Here is a 19,219-nt window from a genome sequence, read left to right on the forward strand (position 1 = left end):
TTCTGTATCCCATTGGCAGTGCCTTCAAAGCCAAGCAGTAAGAAGTGCTATGTCCTCTCCAGGACAGTGGTGCCAGACTAAAACACTCAAGAAGGCAAGCAGCTCTTAGAACTCAAAAGCACCAGAGGAACACATCTGTGTTGGAATTAAATCCATTCTGGAGTATGTATCTGTATGTCAAGTATTACACTCAAAAGCACAGGTGTCAGAAGTATAGGCAAGTAACAAGTGCTTGATGAATAAATAGTCTTTAAGAAGCAATTAAGACATTAAGGAAGCACCAAGTCCAGTAATCAACTCCTGTTCAGGACAGCTCAGAGAAATAAACTTTCCTCCACCAGTGGAAGAAAGTTATCCCTGCACTGTAGCACAGCCCCAAGTTTCCCATAAACACTGCTGTTGAGCACAAAAAGAATATGGCCTTTGGCAGACATGCACAGGAATATTTATGTTCTGGCAATTCTTCCCTTTCTTCTAAACCTGCCTCTCAAAAAAGCATATCATAGAATCACAGAATGGTTTGGGCTGAATGGGACTTCAAAGACCATCTAGTTACAGCCTCCCTGCCAAAGGCAGGGACACCTTCCACTAGAGCAGGTTGCTCAACGCCCCATCCAACCTGGCCTTGAACACATCCAGGGATGGGGATCTGCAGCTTCTCTGGGCAACCTCTTCCAGTGTCTCACCACCCTCACAGTAAAGAAGCTCTTTCTCAACTAAACCTATTCTCAGTTTGAATCAATTTCTCCTTGTCCTGTCACTACATGGTCTTGTAAATAGTCTCTCTCCATTCTTCCTGTAGGCTCCTTTTAGGTACTGGAAGGCTGCAATTAGGTCACCCCAGAGCCTTCTCTAGTCCAGGCTGAGCAATCACAATTCTTTCAGCCTCTCCTTGTAGAGAAGAATTTACTATAACACATGCACACTTCACCTTCACACCATTTTATTCCCTCGCTTCTTTGAAAACTTCTCACAGGGGTACTCTCTTAGATGCTGCCAGACTCACATAATAAAAATACTACAGCTTTGAAATGATTACTAGAGAAATACAATCCCAGGTAAAAGGTTTCCCAAAGCTCACAGAGATGGTTTAAGCACATATTAGAGAAGAGGATTTCTACTCCCATAACAAAGGACAAAAAAATTACAACTCATTTATTTTAGATGGTAACTCCACAGAAGAGTATTTCCAAAGGGTTGTCTTAAGCAGTATTTGCATGGCTTCTGAAAGCTCTGCTTTTGAGAAGAGGTTCTTGTATGTATTTATCATTATACTTACCTTACAATTTATCTAACAGAGCAGAGGAAAAGTCTAAGTAAAATAATGTTTTCTATAGAAACAGAAAACTTATCCCAAAGCCTCTTAACCAGAAAAAACGTACATTTGGTATTTACATGCCCACCTTTCTCTCCATCTTCATCACTAACCATAGCTTCCCAGTCATCCAGACCTGCATCTTCTGTGTCATCTTCTTCCTCTTTTTCTTCTGAAACCAAGAAACCCAATACTGAAGTTAAAAAAAGTCAGTCCAGCAAGATATAACATTTTTAGATGCTCCTTCTTTTGACATACTGACAACTGCAACTCACAGGTTTGCTGTTACCATAATTCTATTGAAGTATCTCCACACTCCATAAAAAGAAGATGCAGCATACTTAAAAAATAATCTCCAACTCTCTCCACAAAAATCATGTAGTGCTAGCATCTTTGCCTAGACAAACTTTTGTGGAAGAGACAGATAACCTACTCATCTAGTTCCTGCCTGCATATCATGCCAATGCCTGCATAATGCCTGCCACACAAACCCGTACCACAATCACTATCCTTGCAAGGAGCTGCCCAATTAACAGTCACCATGTGTAACAAACAAACTAGCAGAGAAGCAAGAATACAAGTTACAGTAGAATTTTAACTAGTGAGAATATACAAATTGTCTATAAAAAGGACATCAGGTGCCTTAACATAAATATACCATGGGTTCCAGAAGCATTAAACATATTAATTCAGCAGGAATTCAGTTAGACTTATGAAAAGACTGCAGCTCTTAGTGAGAGACAAATGGAAAAATGCAAACATACAACCCTCTCCAAAAGAGGCATTATACAACATATGTTTGCTGCAGCACACATGTCATAAATCTCAGCTCTCTGAAAGGAAGACTAGGTTCCACACTGCTAGAATACTAGCTAGGAATTAATGTTCTGCCAGTGAGCCCTTCTCTTAAGGCAGTGGAATGGCCATCACGAGATAAGTCAAGCTAGAATCACTGGACACATTCAGCTTTGTTTTCAAAAGCAGCACATTTTGTCAGTATTTGTCTGACTTAAGAAAGGTAAAAATTGAAACAGTCTCCTTGCAGAGAAAGAAGTCCAGTACAATGTGATTTTGACCAAGCAAGTGCTGTGTATAGGCAAAGATGAGGGCTACAGTCTGATCAGCAAAGTTGCTGATAACTCAGTTTCACAAGCTAACATATATCCTCTTCATTCAGCACCTGTGAAAGCAAAACACCTGGCAGAAAGAATACAATCACTGTGAATACTGCACTATCAATTCTAGAAGCAGCATTATTTCCTCCCTTCCTCCACCCAACTGTTGACAAAACAGACTTGTAAAAGCAAGTGACAAGTCAAGGGAGCGAATAAGGCACTGAATGTGCTCATTTGAGAAAACTGATCAAGCCAATTGAACACTGGAGTTGAACACTGGAGTTCACCCAGAATAAGAAACCTTTACCACACTCATTTTGAAGCTTCATGCCTTTTACTCCATAAAATTTAATCAATTCCTCCCTTAAGAAAGGAGAAAAAAAAAAAAAAGGCAACTGCCTCAAGAAAGGATGGCCATTCAGCCCTATCCAGCAAGGTACTGACATCATGCAGCACTGATACACAAGCTTAAACGTTTGAAATTTATTAGCATTACCACCAACCTGGATCTACAGGAAGAGGAGCCTCTTCTTTCACTGGTGTTTCCAGTTCTACAGCGTCTTCAGCTGGGGAAGTTACTCCCACACTTTCTGAAACTGCAAGACAGGAAGTTGGTTGCTACATACTTTCAAAGTGCAAATTGGCTGACTTACACAGACAGCTCCACTCCAGTTTATTTGGAAAACACTTGGCCTTCTAAGCAGTTGAACACATTTATAAGATAGGTCAGCTATTGACTTTAAAAACTCTTCACTTTCTTTAAAAGACAAGAGAAAATGAAGTAATACTAGTGAACTACCCACACCTCCCCTACTGTTCCATTAAAAAAAAAAAAATTTAATGATACGATTCAGATAAGCACCATTTTCAATTATTTACACACACTCCATAAGTGATAAGCAGGCAATTAACCAATATAAAAAAAAATAAAAAGAAGAAAAAATAGCTAAGTAAGAAATACATCTGAAATTTTTAAACTAAGGGTTAGGCTTGAGAAAAGCCACAGTAATCCCCTGGAGCAAAGTAAAAAACCACAAAAGTAAAAAACTGACATGTTCAACCTACATCTACCAGTGCAATGAATTCCAAGGTTTCAAAAATGCAAGCTCTTTGAACTGCTCTGAATAACTTGCACAGGAGCTGAAAACTGGTTTTATATACCAGAAAGCAAATGAACAAACTGTCTCCAACTTAAAAGTACTAAAACTAGGATCAATGTATTTTGATCCTGGGACAAACTCAGACTTAATTATAAGTCACTATTATTTAAACTACTTTGCATTTGATGTACATATGCACACAAAGCATTCAACATCACATTTGTAAAAGGCCTTTACACCCTGTACATGCCCAACATTTAGAAAATCTAAACCCCAAAATGAAATTAGCTTAAGATCAGCTGATTTATTTTAGAAATACTTCCAGAAATGTGACTAATCAATTAGGTATCCCTATATGCAAACTACACCTTCTTTATTTTCTGGCTGCTGCTGCTTCTTTCTCTTTTTGTCTTCATATATTGGCCTCTTCTTTGGCACAGAGTCTTTTGATGGCACTTCAACACCTGCAAAACAAACAAAAAAAAACTGTTAAAAAGAAAATCCAGGTAATTAATAAACAAACTTTGGTTTAAATAAGAATATGTTTTCAGAAACTGGAAGATGGAGAAAGAAAGAGTAGAAAGTAGGTTCAATGCATATTTTATCATTTTTAAAAGTCTGAATTCAAAAGCTAGAAAACTTGAATGAAGTATAGTTCTTCAAATACTCCTGGCTGCTCTCAAAAAGAAGGGTAAAAACTGAAACAGATAACTGGAGGAAGGCAATGGCAATGAAACAAAAATTAAACAAAGCAATCAGATTCTACGACTGCAGGTTTGAAGATATCACAAACCTGCATAAAACGCCATGAACACAAATGTCATGATTAACAATTTAAGGTCTGCTATGTAAAAATTGACTTAAAACCTGTCTGCCAGTGGTCCTAGTTTCAGACAATTTGGAGCAGTTCACAGGCAGAACTCTTCTTAAATGCTTAAAGTTATTCAGCAGAAAACATTTTCCCTTTTGCTGTGAGGGAAGGTTTGTGTTTTTCAATTTGTTTTGTTTGTTCAGGGTTTTGGGTTTTGGTTTGTTTTTTTGGTTTTAAGGGTATTTTAATTGTACAATACTGATGGTTTTAAAATAATGCCAGGTTCAATTCACCAGCTTCATCTTTGCCTCACCAGGAAGTGGGAGCTGTAATATATTAAGGGATTCCATCAAAACCAGAAGTTTGGTGCGAAGACAAATTAAAAACTGATTTACTGCTGCACATTCAAATTTTTTTCAGGTACTGAGTGATTAATATTGCAAATCTGACAAAAATCCAGTTGTAGGGGCACAAATAGAAAGATTCTACTAGCTACAGCAACAACCAAGGAGAAATAGCTTTCAAGAGCTCCAAACATTTTACTAGCTATGAAGATTCCTACATTTATACATCCACCTACCAGTAAAGTGTCAGATAGTGTACTCTACAAATACACTCAGCTCCCACAAATTACTTTCTTTTTTTAGTCACAAACCAGTTACCAAGAACAATTTAGGACATTTTACTTACAACATATTGGACAATTTTACCTACAACATATTGGAAAATTTTATTTCATTCTAATGGAGACAGATTATATTTCACAGAGAAGGAGGAAAGCTCTTACATAGTCCTGGAAAATCCCAGAGAAAAACATGTCTTCTCTGTGGATTTCCCCATTGTTCTTGAAGCAAAACAGTGCACTTGCCTAACTAAGCAGGTGAATTAATTCAACAAGATCCAGATCACTGGTCTTACAAGACCTTCAGCACAGCCCATGTGCTTTTCCTGGCCTTTAGAGTACACCACTTCTTTAAGTGCTTTTTCCTAAGTTCCACAAGTAACATCTTTAAACTGCAAGTACACTATATTAAAAAGCTGGATATTCAAAGTGTAAGATAAAAATACAGGCACTTAAATCTGCTTAAGAAATAAAGGGGAAAGGAGGGCACACACTGCCTTTCTTGACAACAGAGCAGCTTTACATGGAATCACTCTGTACTTGCCCTCCTAGCTCCAGACAGGAAAAAAAATAAACACAGAGCCATAATGGATATAAAGTTTGGTTGGGGTTTTTGGTTCAGTTTGGTTTTAATAATTATTAAGCTCTACTGCTTACCCTGAGCTTGGAGTAGTTTAAGAGTAGCCTCTGCTCTGGCTCTGGCTTCTCGTTGAGCTTTTGTTAAAAGCTTTCCCTCTTTCTTCAAACGCTCCTTCCTCTCTTTTTCCTTCTGTTTTTTCCTTTCTTTCCTCTCTTGCTCTAATCGTTCCTAGAAAAAGAGAAATAAACATGCAGAAACCCTATAGCATGCTTTACACAAAAGCTGCCCAAGTACATTCTGTTTACGAGAACATATTAAGGATTAATTCATTAACTGCACCAGCAAGCAGACAGATTAAAGTTACTCCCTTATTTTATCCTTGGAGTGAGAGATACGGTACCTCCTCTTTGCGTTTTGCTTCAAGTTCCTCCAGTCGTCTTATGCGTTCTTCCTCCTCTCTTTTTGCCCTTTCCTCCTCCTCTTTCATTTTAGCCAAGGCCTCTTGCATTGCTTTAACTGTGGCTTTACTGGGACCCTTCTTCTTCTCTTTCTCTTTTTCTTCTTTCTCACCTTTCTTTTTTTTCTTGTCTTTTTTCTTTTTGTCCCCCTCATTGTCATCAGCTACAGAAAGAAGAGGCATATTTTCAAAGACCCCAGAAATTTCAAAGATACTCTAAGTAAAATTTATGTTTCAAATATGATAAATAATATCAAATGATTATTTGATGAGGAATATTTTCACTAGCTACTATATAAACATTTCATAATGAAAACAATTAAGCTCTCTTACATCATGGCCTGAAGTCTTGAAGTATCAGAAAAACAGGGAAGTGAAAAAGTACTCTTGCAATACAGAACTGTAATGAGAATTCACCATTTGGCTTGTTTTCTCATATACCTGAACAAACTACAGGCCAGAAAACACAGCCGCCTGTGAGCCAACACACAGGCAGACAAGGCTACCAAATTTCTAGAATTCACAATTCAAAATAAACCAACACACTATGCCAGGCATCTCTCTGGCCTTATGAAAACTACAGTATTTAATTTAAAGTTTAGGAAACCATGTTACAAACCTTCTGTTCCTGCAGCAGTCTCTCCTTTCTCGCCAGGGATTGCTGTAACTTCAGGAGAAGCCTTCTCTTCAGCTTTTTTTAGAGATTCCTTTGGTTTTGTTGGTTCTTTACCACCTTCTAATTCTTCCTTCTCTTTCTGCTTCCTCAATTTGGCTTTTTCTTCTTCACGTTTTTTTCTTTCACGTTCTTTTTTTTCTGCCTTCTTCTGAGCCACTGTTTTTACTTTGAATGAAGGTTCTTCTTCATCATCCCCACTCTCTGCAGCAGGAGCAGACTTTGGCTTTTGGTTTTTCTTTTGTCCTTTTCTAGACTGGGAAACCTCATCTGATTCATCACCACTCTCGCCTGCAGACACTCCTCCCCCACGCTCTTTGCTTTTCTTAATGTTAGTTTCATCTTCTTCTGACAAATCGTGTTTTTTATTTGACTTCTGCGTTTTCCCTTTGCTTTTCTTAAGCTGTGTCTCATGATCATCATCATCACTGCCAGAAAGCATGTCTTGTTTTGCTTTCTGAGTTTTTTTAGATTTTTTATCTTTATCTTCCACTTCCTCACTGTCATAGTCATTTTCCAGATTGGCTTTTTTATTCTTTCCTTTTCTTTTTTTATCTTGCTTTGATATGCTTTCTTCATTGTCATTTTCAACCTGGTAATTAAACAATTCAATAATCAGCCATGAAAATTACTTGCCATCATGAACTAAGCATTGAGATACATCAAGAAAAACCTCTCTTATTGAGCACAAAGTCTGAAAGCAATAACTGCACCTGCTGAGTGTACCATACTTCAGCCCACAAGTAAGATTTATTCTGATTGGATTTGAATAGTTGTCAGCATGACTACATTTTTTTTGTGACTGACTTTTTACTATGAAAATATGATCAAATATAATTAAAAGACCATGCTAGCCACACATTTCACATAGGATTTCTACTACACTAGAAGTTCTCTGGGACAGAAGTATCTCATATTTTAATTATTTCCAACTAAAAAAGCCCACCTCCCTCTCAGTGTTCACCTTTCCTGCAGAAGGTTGTTCCCTGTCAACTTTCCCTCCTTGCGCCTCTATTGACAGTTCCTCCAGCTCCTTCAGGATATCATCTTCACTAAAATAAGAAAGAAGTTAGGGCACTTAAGTAACTGAGTTTTTGGACAATGAAGTAAGATCAGGCAGGTGGAAAAAAACCCTAACTTACTCAAAATCTTGTTTCTTCTTCTCTTTTTTCTTTTTGCCTTTAGATTTTTGAGGCTCTTGATCCTTTGCAGCTCCAGCACCTTCTATCTCAGCAGCAAGGGCATCAATATCAATATCATCTTTTGCACTAAAATGAAGAAGGAAAGCAGGGTTATCACTAGTTCAAACGTTAAGTTTACATAAGTAGAAGCCATTTGAATAAAAAAATAAACATTTCAAAATGCAAAATCAATCATAAAACATATGCAATGCAGGAAAAAATGCTCCATGTTTAACAAACGATTATGCACTGTTACCTTATTCCACTCAGTAGGAAGGGAAGGAAAAAAACCTTCACACATGTGGTCTGCTTGAAGGGAGGTGGAACAACAAAACATATTCAGTTCTTGCAACCCCAGCATTGAAAGTTTAGCTGTGCAATTTGATGTAACTTCTTGGAAGAATGTAACTAGACTGTTTGACTTTGGTCCTCCAAAAGATAAGTTGTTCAGCCCTTTAATTCACAGGTGTCATTGATAGAAAAGCAGCCACCACAATCAAAGTGTAAAAATGAAGCACAAATTCACAATCAGGGGATATCCTACCAAGAGATATTTATCTGCTCCTTCAAACACCCTTTAGCAAACAAAAAACTGCTGTATTTTTATTCAGCAAATGAGTGAAAGTTCTCTACAGCTTCCAACTCACAGTAACAGTTACCTGTGCTTTGCCATCAGATAAAAAATTTTATTACCTTTCAAGAAAAAAAGTCACACAGATGAACAGAGTCCAGCCCCAAGCCAGACTTTAAAGCATATAATAAAAAATACCAATGTAGTTGGCAAGCAATCATTTGTACCACTTGCCCTAGTATTACCTCTCTGAGGCCTAAAGAAAGCCAAAGAAGTTTTTGTCCAGGCATTTTACCACCTAATCACACTTACAGTACAATTGTAAGAAAGGAGCCTTACTTATTCTATGCTTCACACTTAGAGCTTAGATCAAAACTGGTCTGATGCTACTTTTTATCACAACTTGCAGTTTCAAAACCCATTTAATCAACAAGCTGTTAATATTTCATTTAACTGCCTCTTAGATAACTGGACAGAAAACTGTTGTTTTACAATTTCACTGTCTCATTTATTAGCACCCACTCAGGATAAATCAGCCAAAGGCTGACTCACCAAATACCCAAAACTATATCCAGAAAATAAAGAGAAATCAATTTCTTCCAGTTTCAGGACTTTCAAGATATCAGCAAATTCTAAATTACCAGAGCTTCAGTTGTCCCAATTTATAAATCCAGAAGTTGAATCTTAATGAAGAAAACCAAGTATTTCATTAGTCAGCTACAGATTCTAAAATTCAATAAGTCTAAGTTGCAGTTCTCTTTGCAAAAAGGAAAGGGCTGGATTCTTCTGCAAGTGAATGCCGATATATTTGGAATACACAAGTCACCAAAAACTGTCTCCATGTGACAACAGCACAATTAAGCAACAAAGTATGTCATTTCTTTAACGGCCAAGATTGATTATTTGTATTTTTAAATCTTATCTTTTCTTCTGGGTAGACTGGACAAACCGAATAAAAAGCAGCACAACAAAGTACCTCACAGTACCTGTATTGCCAGAGATACTTTTAGCCAAAAGAAAAAACACCTAAAATACACCTAGGAACACTTCCTCATGTGCTGATTTGTAATACATTTGTTAAAAGAAACGTTTGTCTCAAATAGTTAATGCTTTAGAGAATTCAAATAGTTCTCTAAAGTAATCCTCACCTCCCTCAAGAGAAAATACACATTTTGGCCATTCTCACCCTAAGATGATTTGATGCTCCAGCAATTAAAGTGCCATTTTTATAAGCAGTTTAACTGGCTGTGTATCAGGGGTAACAGCTGAAATAAAAACGCCACTCACTTCTACACCTAGAATTAAAGCCCTAATGTCAGGCTAACTACATTATATCCAGGCCTACACATGGGCCTTCAAACTTGTTTTTGCATTAAGTGCTGAGTATCAAGTTTATTAAGCCCACTTGCTTACCTTCTTTTCCTCTAGGAGTTAATGGAGGAGACTGAGTCATACCCAAGCTTGAAGTAGATTTAAAACACCAAAACACGTGCTCTACTACTACTTCCTCCAAGGCTGCACTGCTCCCCTTACTACAGGATCTTAACCATGTGGTTGTTCAGACACCAAAGCACCAGGCCTTTAAACAGCTCATATTTTACATGGATATTACCAAGGCTGACTTTTCACAATGCAGTTTAGCAGAAAGTTATGTCCAAACACAAAACACATGGGTTTTTTGCTACAAACAAAGAAGATGTCATATCTCATGTGGTATCTCATGTTCTCCAGGGTACAGGCTTTGAGAGGGTAAGGTTTTATTTGCTGTTAAATCAACTCACTACAACCAAACTTTCAAGAAGAAAAGTTCTTTAGGGGAAAAAAAACCACCTCCAACACTGAAAAGGCTATTTGACAGCCATTAAGTTTTCACACCCACCAGCAAGAACAGTTTAGGAATAATAATAATAATAGTTAATAATACTAATAATAATGATCACCCAGCTGTCACAATATCAGTATCAATACAAAAGCCTTTCCAAACTTGTCTTTCATTGTTTAGTTCCTGAAAAAATGGTCAATGGTTTCTGACGAAAAAAAACAACAAAAAACCCCCAAGCAAACAAACAAACCAACCAAAAAATCCTCTATACTTTCCATTACACTTTCATTTACTAAGAAGTGACAGAGCAAGCTTCAAGTATTTGAGCCTCAGTGAAATAAGAAGTAAAATTAAGGCTGCATGCAATTATAGATATAACTATAATTCATAAGAACTAACAAGTAAGAATATAATTGGAAACCTAAGGAATTCAAACCCTGGCTTCCATTACTATAAGTTTATTCCCATACTGATCTTGAATTTCCTTAGCTTTTAAAACTCTAATAATATTCCACTAGGATTTCATAAGAAAGCTGAAAAGAAAATTAAGAAGGTGCTCCCCTCCATTCCTGGGTGATTCTTATTCCTTTTTATAAGGAACCACTACACTTAGACACATAACATGTATCACATTTCCTATGGGCATTGTTACATACACCATGGAACTTTTTCTTGTAAAGGCTTTTAAGCAGTCCCCCAACACACATTTCAGAAACCCAAACATTCTTTCAGGAGCCTCCTTCTCCAAGATCTCCTAAAGGTCTCCATTCAGCCTTTACGAGGGTCCAACTCTTAAGAGGGCTTGATACAGGAACCTGAAAGGACTGGAATGCTCACGAGGTTTTCAATTTTGACCTCAAACTGCTTTTGTATGAAGACTTCATACACAGATTTCACAGCCTCACTAACTACCTTAGACCATTCAAGCCATAATGCTTTGGCACTTAAAAAAACCCCTCACATTTCCCCAACATAAGAGGCTCAAGGAGATCTGGAAAACAAAGTGCTACTGCACTGCAGAGATGGAGTTACTTCCCCGATTTTCCTTTGTCTTTGTTTCACAGACGAAGCCTAAGCCACCTCTGTTATTCACATACTTTGATTTCAGCCTCTATTTTCGTTGCCAGATATAAAAAGAGTTTTGATATTGCTAAAGCAGCATTTCAATGCATTAAATTACAGCAGGAATTAGGTGTGTGTACTTCACTTAAACCTAAACAAGCAGTTTTCAAAAAAATGGCTGCAGACATTTTTCCACAGAGGTCTGTGCCTAAGGTAGGGCAAAACTCTGCAGTGGGAAAATACCAGTCACATTAATTAAAGGAGAGTGCAGTAATCAATAACATGTACACAGAGATCACTATATTTCATATACCAAAAAAAATATTTTTCTTTAGAATTACATCACTAATCAAAAAGAAAGTGCTTATCATTTTCCCTACACAATTTCACTGCCTTTTGCCATTTAAGCAAGATTACAGTAATGTAAATCTTTAAAATAGCACACAGAAACATTTACATACTTTATACTGAAAAAATATTTCCCTTAATGCCCTAGAAGCTACATTAAGAACTCTACTGTTTCCCAAAAGGGTTTCAGTACAAGTTGTCTGCACAGACTAGTGAACACCTGTATTACATGGGAGAATCCACTTAAGGATAGATTCCTGAATATTCACTGGGTCACAAGTTAAAAGCTGTCCTAACACAACATTCTGTACAAAGCTAGGATCAAATATTCCCAGACCATCCCAAGTAAGTGTTTGGAGATTTTTAAGATGGACATAGGCAACAGAAGAAATTCAGTAACCTAACTCACACAAACAAAGCATCAGATCGGGCCAGTAACAGAAATTGATACCCAAAACACAACCTAAGTTGCTCATGTTAAACAGATATGTTCAACAACAAATAAAGCTACAATTCCAAATCCTGCTGATAAGTATTAAATTTCTTTCAGTGGGAAGAATAAAACAGCTAGGAAATGAAAGAGCTGTCACCTACCGCTGCTCAGTCAGATGTACAAAGACATCCAGTAGCTCTGCTATTTATAAGATCCCACACAGTTGCAAGCTATTGAGTCAGAAAAGGGAAAAAAATCTTGTGACTGATAGATGCACAGTCCGTAGAAAAAAAGCCAAAAACTCTGCTGTGTTTCTCTTGCTGTTACAGCAAGGAAACAGCAGTAAAGAATAGGAACACACTTTAAAAACAAACCAACCAACCCCTCAGCTAATACATCACATCTGCCAAAAAATACTAAAAACACCTTAAGGTGTTTGGTTTATTTTATCTGAGGGGGTGTTTATTTTTTTTTAAACACGAGAAACAAGCACAGTTTTGGATGGAGTTCTTTTTCTGATGCAATAGCCTGCAACAACCAGAACCTAGAAATTCCCTGGGGAAGCCATCTGGATACCAGAGTTGACCTAAACACAAACTCTGATTTACAGATACTGAAATTAACGTTAATCCTAGTTTTCGCATTTTAGGGTTCACTCTAGTCTTTTACAGGCATGCTTTCCCATTTCAGTTAAAAAACCCTCACACGGTGAAGCTGACAGTTTCTAATACTTGTTCACAATTAGCAAGATTTATTTTTAAGTTCTGATGTTCCACCATTTCTTTCAGTCAACAATATTACAGGTGTTTATCAGTGCACCACTCACCAGAACAGAAGCTGTCATGCTCCAAATCAAGATTTAAACCTACAATTCTCAAATAACAAAAAATATCAATGCTCCCTAATAAAGTACATCAGAACATGTACACAAGTACATTTCAACTATTTATCACTTCTCTCTTCCATGGAAGGTTAAAAACTTACTTCAAGTACTGACATAGTTAATATATTCATCATTAAGGGATTTTCATAGTGTGAACCTGCCATACCTAGGACAGATACTGTCTGCAACAGAATTTCTGTAACAGACAAACGTAGGCATGGAAATTTGAAACACTTCCTCAGCACTGCTCAGGAAAACAAAGCCAAATGCAGGAAGACAGTACTACAGCTACAGCTATTGAAATAAGAGTTAATAAGCTTTTATCCTTTTCTTTGCTCAATGAACTTCTGCAGCTTAAATGCATAATTGCCTTTCCTTGCCAAACAAGCTCTTCCAGCTTTCCCTGCTGGTTCTAGTGAAGGAAAGCCTGACCAAGAGCATTTCACAGACTCTCTAATAACAGACAAGCTCATTACATTAGCAAGACCACCAGCAAATATGCATGTTTTCCTCCCATGCTTTCTTAAAGCCACACACAATTAGGACTTCCAGTACACTTATTACAGTACCTACAATACATATCCCCAAACAGAGGAAAAACTTCATTATAAACAGGCACTGTGCAGCTACACATGACAGAGATGGCATTCTGACTAGGCAGCAGAGATAAAGGACAACGAAAAACTACTAATCCATTCAGGAACAGAAAGAGTGGAGCAATAGATTATACAAAAGAGCTGAGTTGCCCTCATTCATATCAATTTGACTCTATTGAAATTAGGTAAATGAAACTGTGGAAAATAAATTGAAGAATTCAGCTTAAAATGAGACAAGCCCTAAACTACTGGAAATCCAACTTCCAGCTTTGCAAACAAAGTTGACAGGATAGCACTGTCTTGCTGAAAGCAAAACTAAAGTGTACACACAGATTAAAAAATTACAAGCGCTTTTTGATCCATTGCACTGAGCAACACAAATATGATTACTTTTGCTTGCCTTCATCTTACAGTGAACATGCTAACTTAAATCATGCTAAAAATCTTTTACTTAGGATTGGTTTTCATCTGTCTTTGTTAAGGTGAAGTTGAAACATAAGAAAATTACAATTAAAACCAGACTGAAACAAAGAAACCAAACTTTCATGTGCAAGGGGCAGAAGAGTCAGCAAGTTGACACAGCAGGAAAGTTGCATCACTGCTGTGAACTCACTGCCCACATTCCTGCATAATCAGAAGACTCGTTTTTGCTGAGGCAACCTTGGAGATATTTCATCAATTACATTACACCAGCTCTTTTAACCACCTTCAAAAGAACCTCACTGTCATTAAGTAATTTTATTTGGTTGAGAAAAAAAAGTCCTTGACCTTCAAAAAGACTGAAGAGAAGCTAAACCATTACATTACATAAACACATCTCTCTCCATGTGTTTGGTTTTGCAGTAGTTTTAGACCAAGTAAAACTAATACCTCTAGACAGATCTTTATCATTGTTTCCCTAGAATACCTTATCCATCCTCCACATGTGAGCCATAAACCCAGTAATAAGATGCATTTCTAAATACAAAATTATCCAAAACCAGCAAGTTACCAATGCTGAATGATATACTTGTAGCTGTTTTCACCTGTAGTATTAAGATTGTTTGAAAGACAGAATGCTAGTTCAAGTTCTTCTAGAGCAACTGGTTAAACAGTGCCAAAACATAAGCCATTTTGGAAGTAATCATTTAATTGTTCAAAACCCCACATCACCAACTTGTTCTTTAAGGGGGTTATGAAACTAAAATTGCAGGCATTTGCTGGCTCAGCAAGGCTATTCAAAACATGAAAACAAAGCCCTGGCCTTTTTCTCATTTTGGCCTATCAAAGTACTCAACACCACAAGCTTCTTTTTTTGGTTTTGTTTTTTCCTCCACTGAAAACATTTAACTTACATATAACTGAGACAGTTTGAAATTCAGGAAAGAAAGAACTGTGCTCCTTTCTCAGCCCAGAAAATGAAGGAGTGTCCATTTGAGTACCAGCTACACAACCCACCACTGCTGCTTAAAGAATAAAAATAAAATCTCAGCCCCAGAAATAGGGCACCCTCCTCTTGCCTTTTCCTCAAACTAAGGTGTAGGGGAGGGAAGAATTTACTTCCTTGCCCATTCCCAGCCACATTTTCCCCTCTTATCAGCTCAGGCAAGCCTGTGGCCACAAGTCCATGCAGAAAACCCTTTTTGGGCAGCAGACACACACCTAGTTTGTACTGTGGACCCATAAACACCGAATGCACTGCAATGGAAGCAGGTACACTGGCAGCTGGGGAACACCACAGGGTTTGAATGTCCAGCAGCCCAACTGAACTGAGTTTTACTTGGAACTACACCTTTGTGATTTTTCATAGATGAAGGAAGCTGGTGAAGCTACCTAATTACATGAGAGAGCAAGGAAGTAAAATCTGACTAAAAGGGTAATTGCTTTTCATTCAAGCTCCCAAGACAATGATTCCATTATTAATATTAAAGAGTCATGCCTTCTCTTTCAAGTTTGGCTGGAGAAAAAGAGTGGCATAACTATCAACTAAGCAAAACCTTCTGAAGAAAAAGATAGAGAACTACACCTTTAACCCAAACAGATTCTAGAAAAAGAAGTCTCCTTTATATAAACCAGATTAAAAAAAAGAAAAAACACCAAACCAAATGAGTAATCAACCAAAAACGGAAGAAAAAAAATCACCAAAGGAAAAAAAAAATAAGCACAAACCACAACCCCACAACCTAAAATTCCCATTTAAACAAAGATATAGCAAAACTTCAAGATAAAAAGCTTCTTTTCATGGTTCAGTTTATGTGTTTACATCTCAAGAGAATAAGATGACTAAAAGCATGGAATATGAAACACTAAGTAAAAAACTAGCATTTGGTCTTCCCTGAACAAGTTTGGTTTTTTTTTTTGTTTAAGAAAAGTGCAAAGACAACAGAAACTACCACCAAATTCAGTGTTTCACAACTTCCATATCCTACATAGCTCACTGTATAAAATAAAAATACATCACAAAAACACCATTTAAAACAACCTCAGAACTACACTTCACATTGCCCATAATCCTGAAGAGCAAATGAGCAAATGATGCCCACCTACATGAACTGTAATTAAAACCAATACTTCATCTTACAGCATGTATTTAAAGAAACATATTTTAGGCTTTCAGAAGTCTTCAGAGAACTGAAACAACAGGTTCTGAAATTCCTGATGGATTGCATTGTACTATTGTCATATTTTTCATGAACAGTAGTTACGCATGAGATTTAGATGTCACCATGAAGATACTGAAAAGAATAAAGATTTCCACAATAAAAGCTGCTTCTTACAATCTCCCTAGTGTAGTGGGTTTTGGTTTATGCTGCCCTTACTGTAAATATTTCATGATCCTTACAGACTTTTTACAAGGATGTTTTGCTTTAAAATAAAATCCAACAAGTATATATCGTTTTCTTGTATATATGAAAAACTGTAAGCTTGGGAGGAACAGAAATATACATTTGCATAGAACAGGACAACAAATTTCTGTAATGGCAAATTTATTTTGCATTATTTTACTCCATCCTTCAGTACAAAATCTTCCATCTTCCAGATGAGATTGGAAAAACAGGGATTTCAAGGGTTTATCAGCTATTGTCCTTGATGGAGCTACAGAAACTTTTGCTTGTGGAAATATTTTTGAGAAGCAGATAACTTGCAGTGACACTGGTGCACAGAATGTTTCCAAACTCTGTTCTAGCCTTCACAGAACTTCCCTACACAACATTGAGAAGATTTTACTTAACACACTAATAGAAAAGGAACCAAACAGACTGACAAGTAGACAACACCAGATAAAATACACAGCATCAGTAAGAGCACTCCAAGTCTTATTTTAGCAGCTGTGTTCGCTCTTGGCTGCAGAATCACAGCCAGCACCTGTAATTTCCAAAGCAATAAGCATGAATGATCAGAGTGGAATGCCTAGGCAACAGGTCACATTATTAAAGGGCAGAAGAATAAACACAGCTAAATACTACCTACTGGAAGCTAAGAAAAACTATTAAGAGAAAAAGAAGGTGACTTAAAGCTGGGAGAAGAGGACAAACACATGAAAAGCTAACACCTTCAAAGGGAAAGATCCATATTCTAGGCAAGCAATAATCTGTAACATAGAGTACATAGCACACTCACTAGGAAGTCTACAGCAGCAATTTGAGGCTCAGATTCAAAGCAGAGTTCTGTAGTTTAAAACAGCCTTTCTTCACAAACATTAAAAAAATTCCTAACTAAATTTCAAAGACAGTAGGATAGAACCTTGACATACCTTCTGCCTTACAACCATATCAAAGAACCAAAGCATAACACTCCTCCCAAAAGGAGCTAGACTATACATCAGAGAACCTGCTCTTCAATTAGAAAAGCTTGAAAACTCAGATTTCTCATATTTTTATTGAAATATTTGCCATAAAATTTCATTTGAAATGAGTGATTACCACAAACACAAAAATTTTGAAGAGGAAACAATTAAAACAACTTCCCTACTCAGGCTTAGGAGCTATTTTTCCCCAAGACACTCTCCACCTTTAGAAAGCACCTAACACACCACAAAGTCACCATGTGTTTGACCATTCTGGATAAATATGTTCTCCATTGGCAGATGCACAGCAGCAGGAGCCACTAACAGAGCTCCAGAAGGGCATAACAGAGGTGCTGGTATAGTATAGATTTGTTGTATAGATTTGCAGTGTTTTCATAACAGGCTACAGTCTTGCTTTTCATTCTTTTCCTGCTCATCACAGCTATCATCTCACTCAGGGTCTTATTATACAAACAGGTATAAGTACATAGAGACAAAATTCATCCTCAGCCTCATTTCCCCACACACATTAATACCTATTGGTATGACCACTACCATACTCAGCAGAAACAGGGGAGGAGGAAACTCCACTACAGAAGTCAAAGCTATGGGGCTGAGGGGAGAAAAGCAGAGTAAAGATTACTTGTACCTTACATAATCTGTCTCAGTGTGTCAAGCAGAAAATCGCCTTCCATCAATTTTCAAATATTCACAGCATAAACATAACCACCTGCACCTTCCCACATGCTTCCTCTGCACTACAAGTTGTGCCCATAAGCTGCCACACACTTTGGGAGCTGCAGCCAAAAAGGATAGATATAAGGGATTGTACCTGTAACATAACTGTAAAAGGAGGGAATAAATAGCACAGCACTATATGGCACAGAACTGAAGACACAGCAAGCAAATCCAACTGGAAGCCTTTGATTACACAGGGCCATTCCTCTCTCACTTTACCAGAAATGGAGGGGAGACTGATGGGGGATTTTGGAAGTCCAAATTCAAGCCACAGATGCAAACATGCAGTGCATCCTCTCTCTCAGGGAACGTGACATTCACAAGGATGTCACCTAGAACCAAGACCACCAGAAAATGAAAGTTACCTCTGCAGGTAACACCTGTTCCAAAACATGACTGGCCTCCCAGGTCCATCCTCACTTCCATCCCTCAAAGCTCCTGCTACAAAACACAGCCAGTGTAACCATCCTGTCCTCTTTTCCCAAACACATGCCTGTTTGTATTCTTCTCCCACATCATCCCTCTCCCTGCCATATAACCGCGTAGCCCTGTGACAGTGCTGTCACTGCTAGGAGCAATTACTGAGCTCGGTACCGCACTGGCAAGACCTCAGGACTAAAGCCTGTCAAGGCTTACTTTGGCTGAACTCCTGACCTCCTGCAACTGCTCCTTGATTTAGCTGTGACAGCAATTTCTCCAATTAACCAGGTGCCTATGCCCCATTGGTGCTACTGTTGTTTACCTGGGCATGCTGCAAGCACAGTTTCATATAGAATCAGTGACAAACAGTCACTGCACAGAATGAGATAATCACAAGTCCACAACAATAATGCAGTGTAGAGAAATACAGGCCTGGAATGGGAGCAGTGGCCTTGGGAAGGGAAGGGACAGGACACAGCAGGCACAGGCACATGCGATAAACAGAGATGGCTTCTACAGACTCGGCACAGAACGCCCCACAACTTGAGAGACGCTGGCTAAAAGAAACACAGACCTGAACAAAATTGGCTTTAGGGGTAACAAACAAGAAAGAAATAGTATTTAATGCACAGTGCCTTCCTCTTATTCAGATGTACTGTGGAGCTAGCTAACCACAGAGCTTCATGGAATAACCAGTGAGGAGCAAAGTCACATAACCAAGCACAT

General features: G+C 37.8%; 1 protein-coding gene across 7 annotated transcripts in view; it reads right to left on the reverse strand.

Moving 5' to 3' along the window:
- Window positions 1-19,219, reverse strand: part of EIF5B (eukaryotic translation initiation factor 5B) — a 37,609-nt gene that overhangs the window by 15,097 nt on the left and 3,293 nt on the right. For 5 of the 7 annotated variants that reach the window (XM_077173420.1, XM_077173423.1, XM_077173424.1 and 2 more), the window contains exons 2-9: window positions 7,816-7,941; window positions 7,620-7,725; window positions 6,620-7,265; window positions 5,944-6,164; window positions 5,621-5,771; window positions 3,899-3,994; window positions 2,934-3,026; window positions 1,404-1,487 (exon numbers count right to left, since the gene is read on the reverse strand). In XM_077173420.1, the coding sequence (XP_077029535.1) occupies window positions 1,404-1,487; window positions 2,934-3,026; window positions 3,899-3,994; window positions 5,621-5,771; window positions 5,944-6,164; window positions 6,620-7,265; window positions 7,620-7,725; window positions 7,816-7,941 (1,523 nt within the window). The remainder of the gene's footprint in view (window positions 1-1,403; window positions 1,488-2,933; window positions 3,027-3,898; window positions 3,995-5,620; window positions 5,772-5,943; window positions 6,165-6,619; window positions 7,266-7,619; window positions 7,726-7,815; window positions 7,942-19,219) is intronic. The other 2 variants (XM_077173421.1, XM_077173422.1) reach the window with 2 other exon arrangements.

The sequence above is a fragment of the Agelaius phoeniceus genome, chromosome 2 (genome assembly GCF_051311805.1).
Source record: "Agelaius phoeniceus isolate bAgePho1 chromosome 2, bAgePho1.hap1, whole genome shotgun sequence".
NCBI classification, from domain to species: Eukaryota; Metazoa; Chordata; class Aves; order Passeriformes; family Icteridae; genus Agelaius; species Agelaius phoeniceus.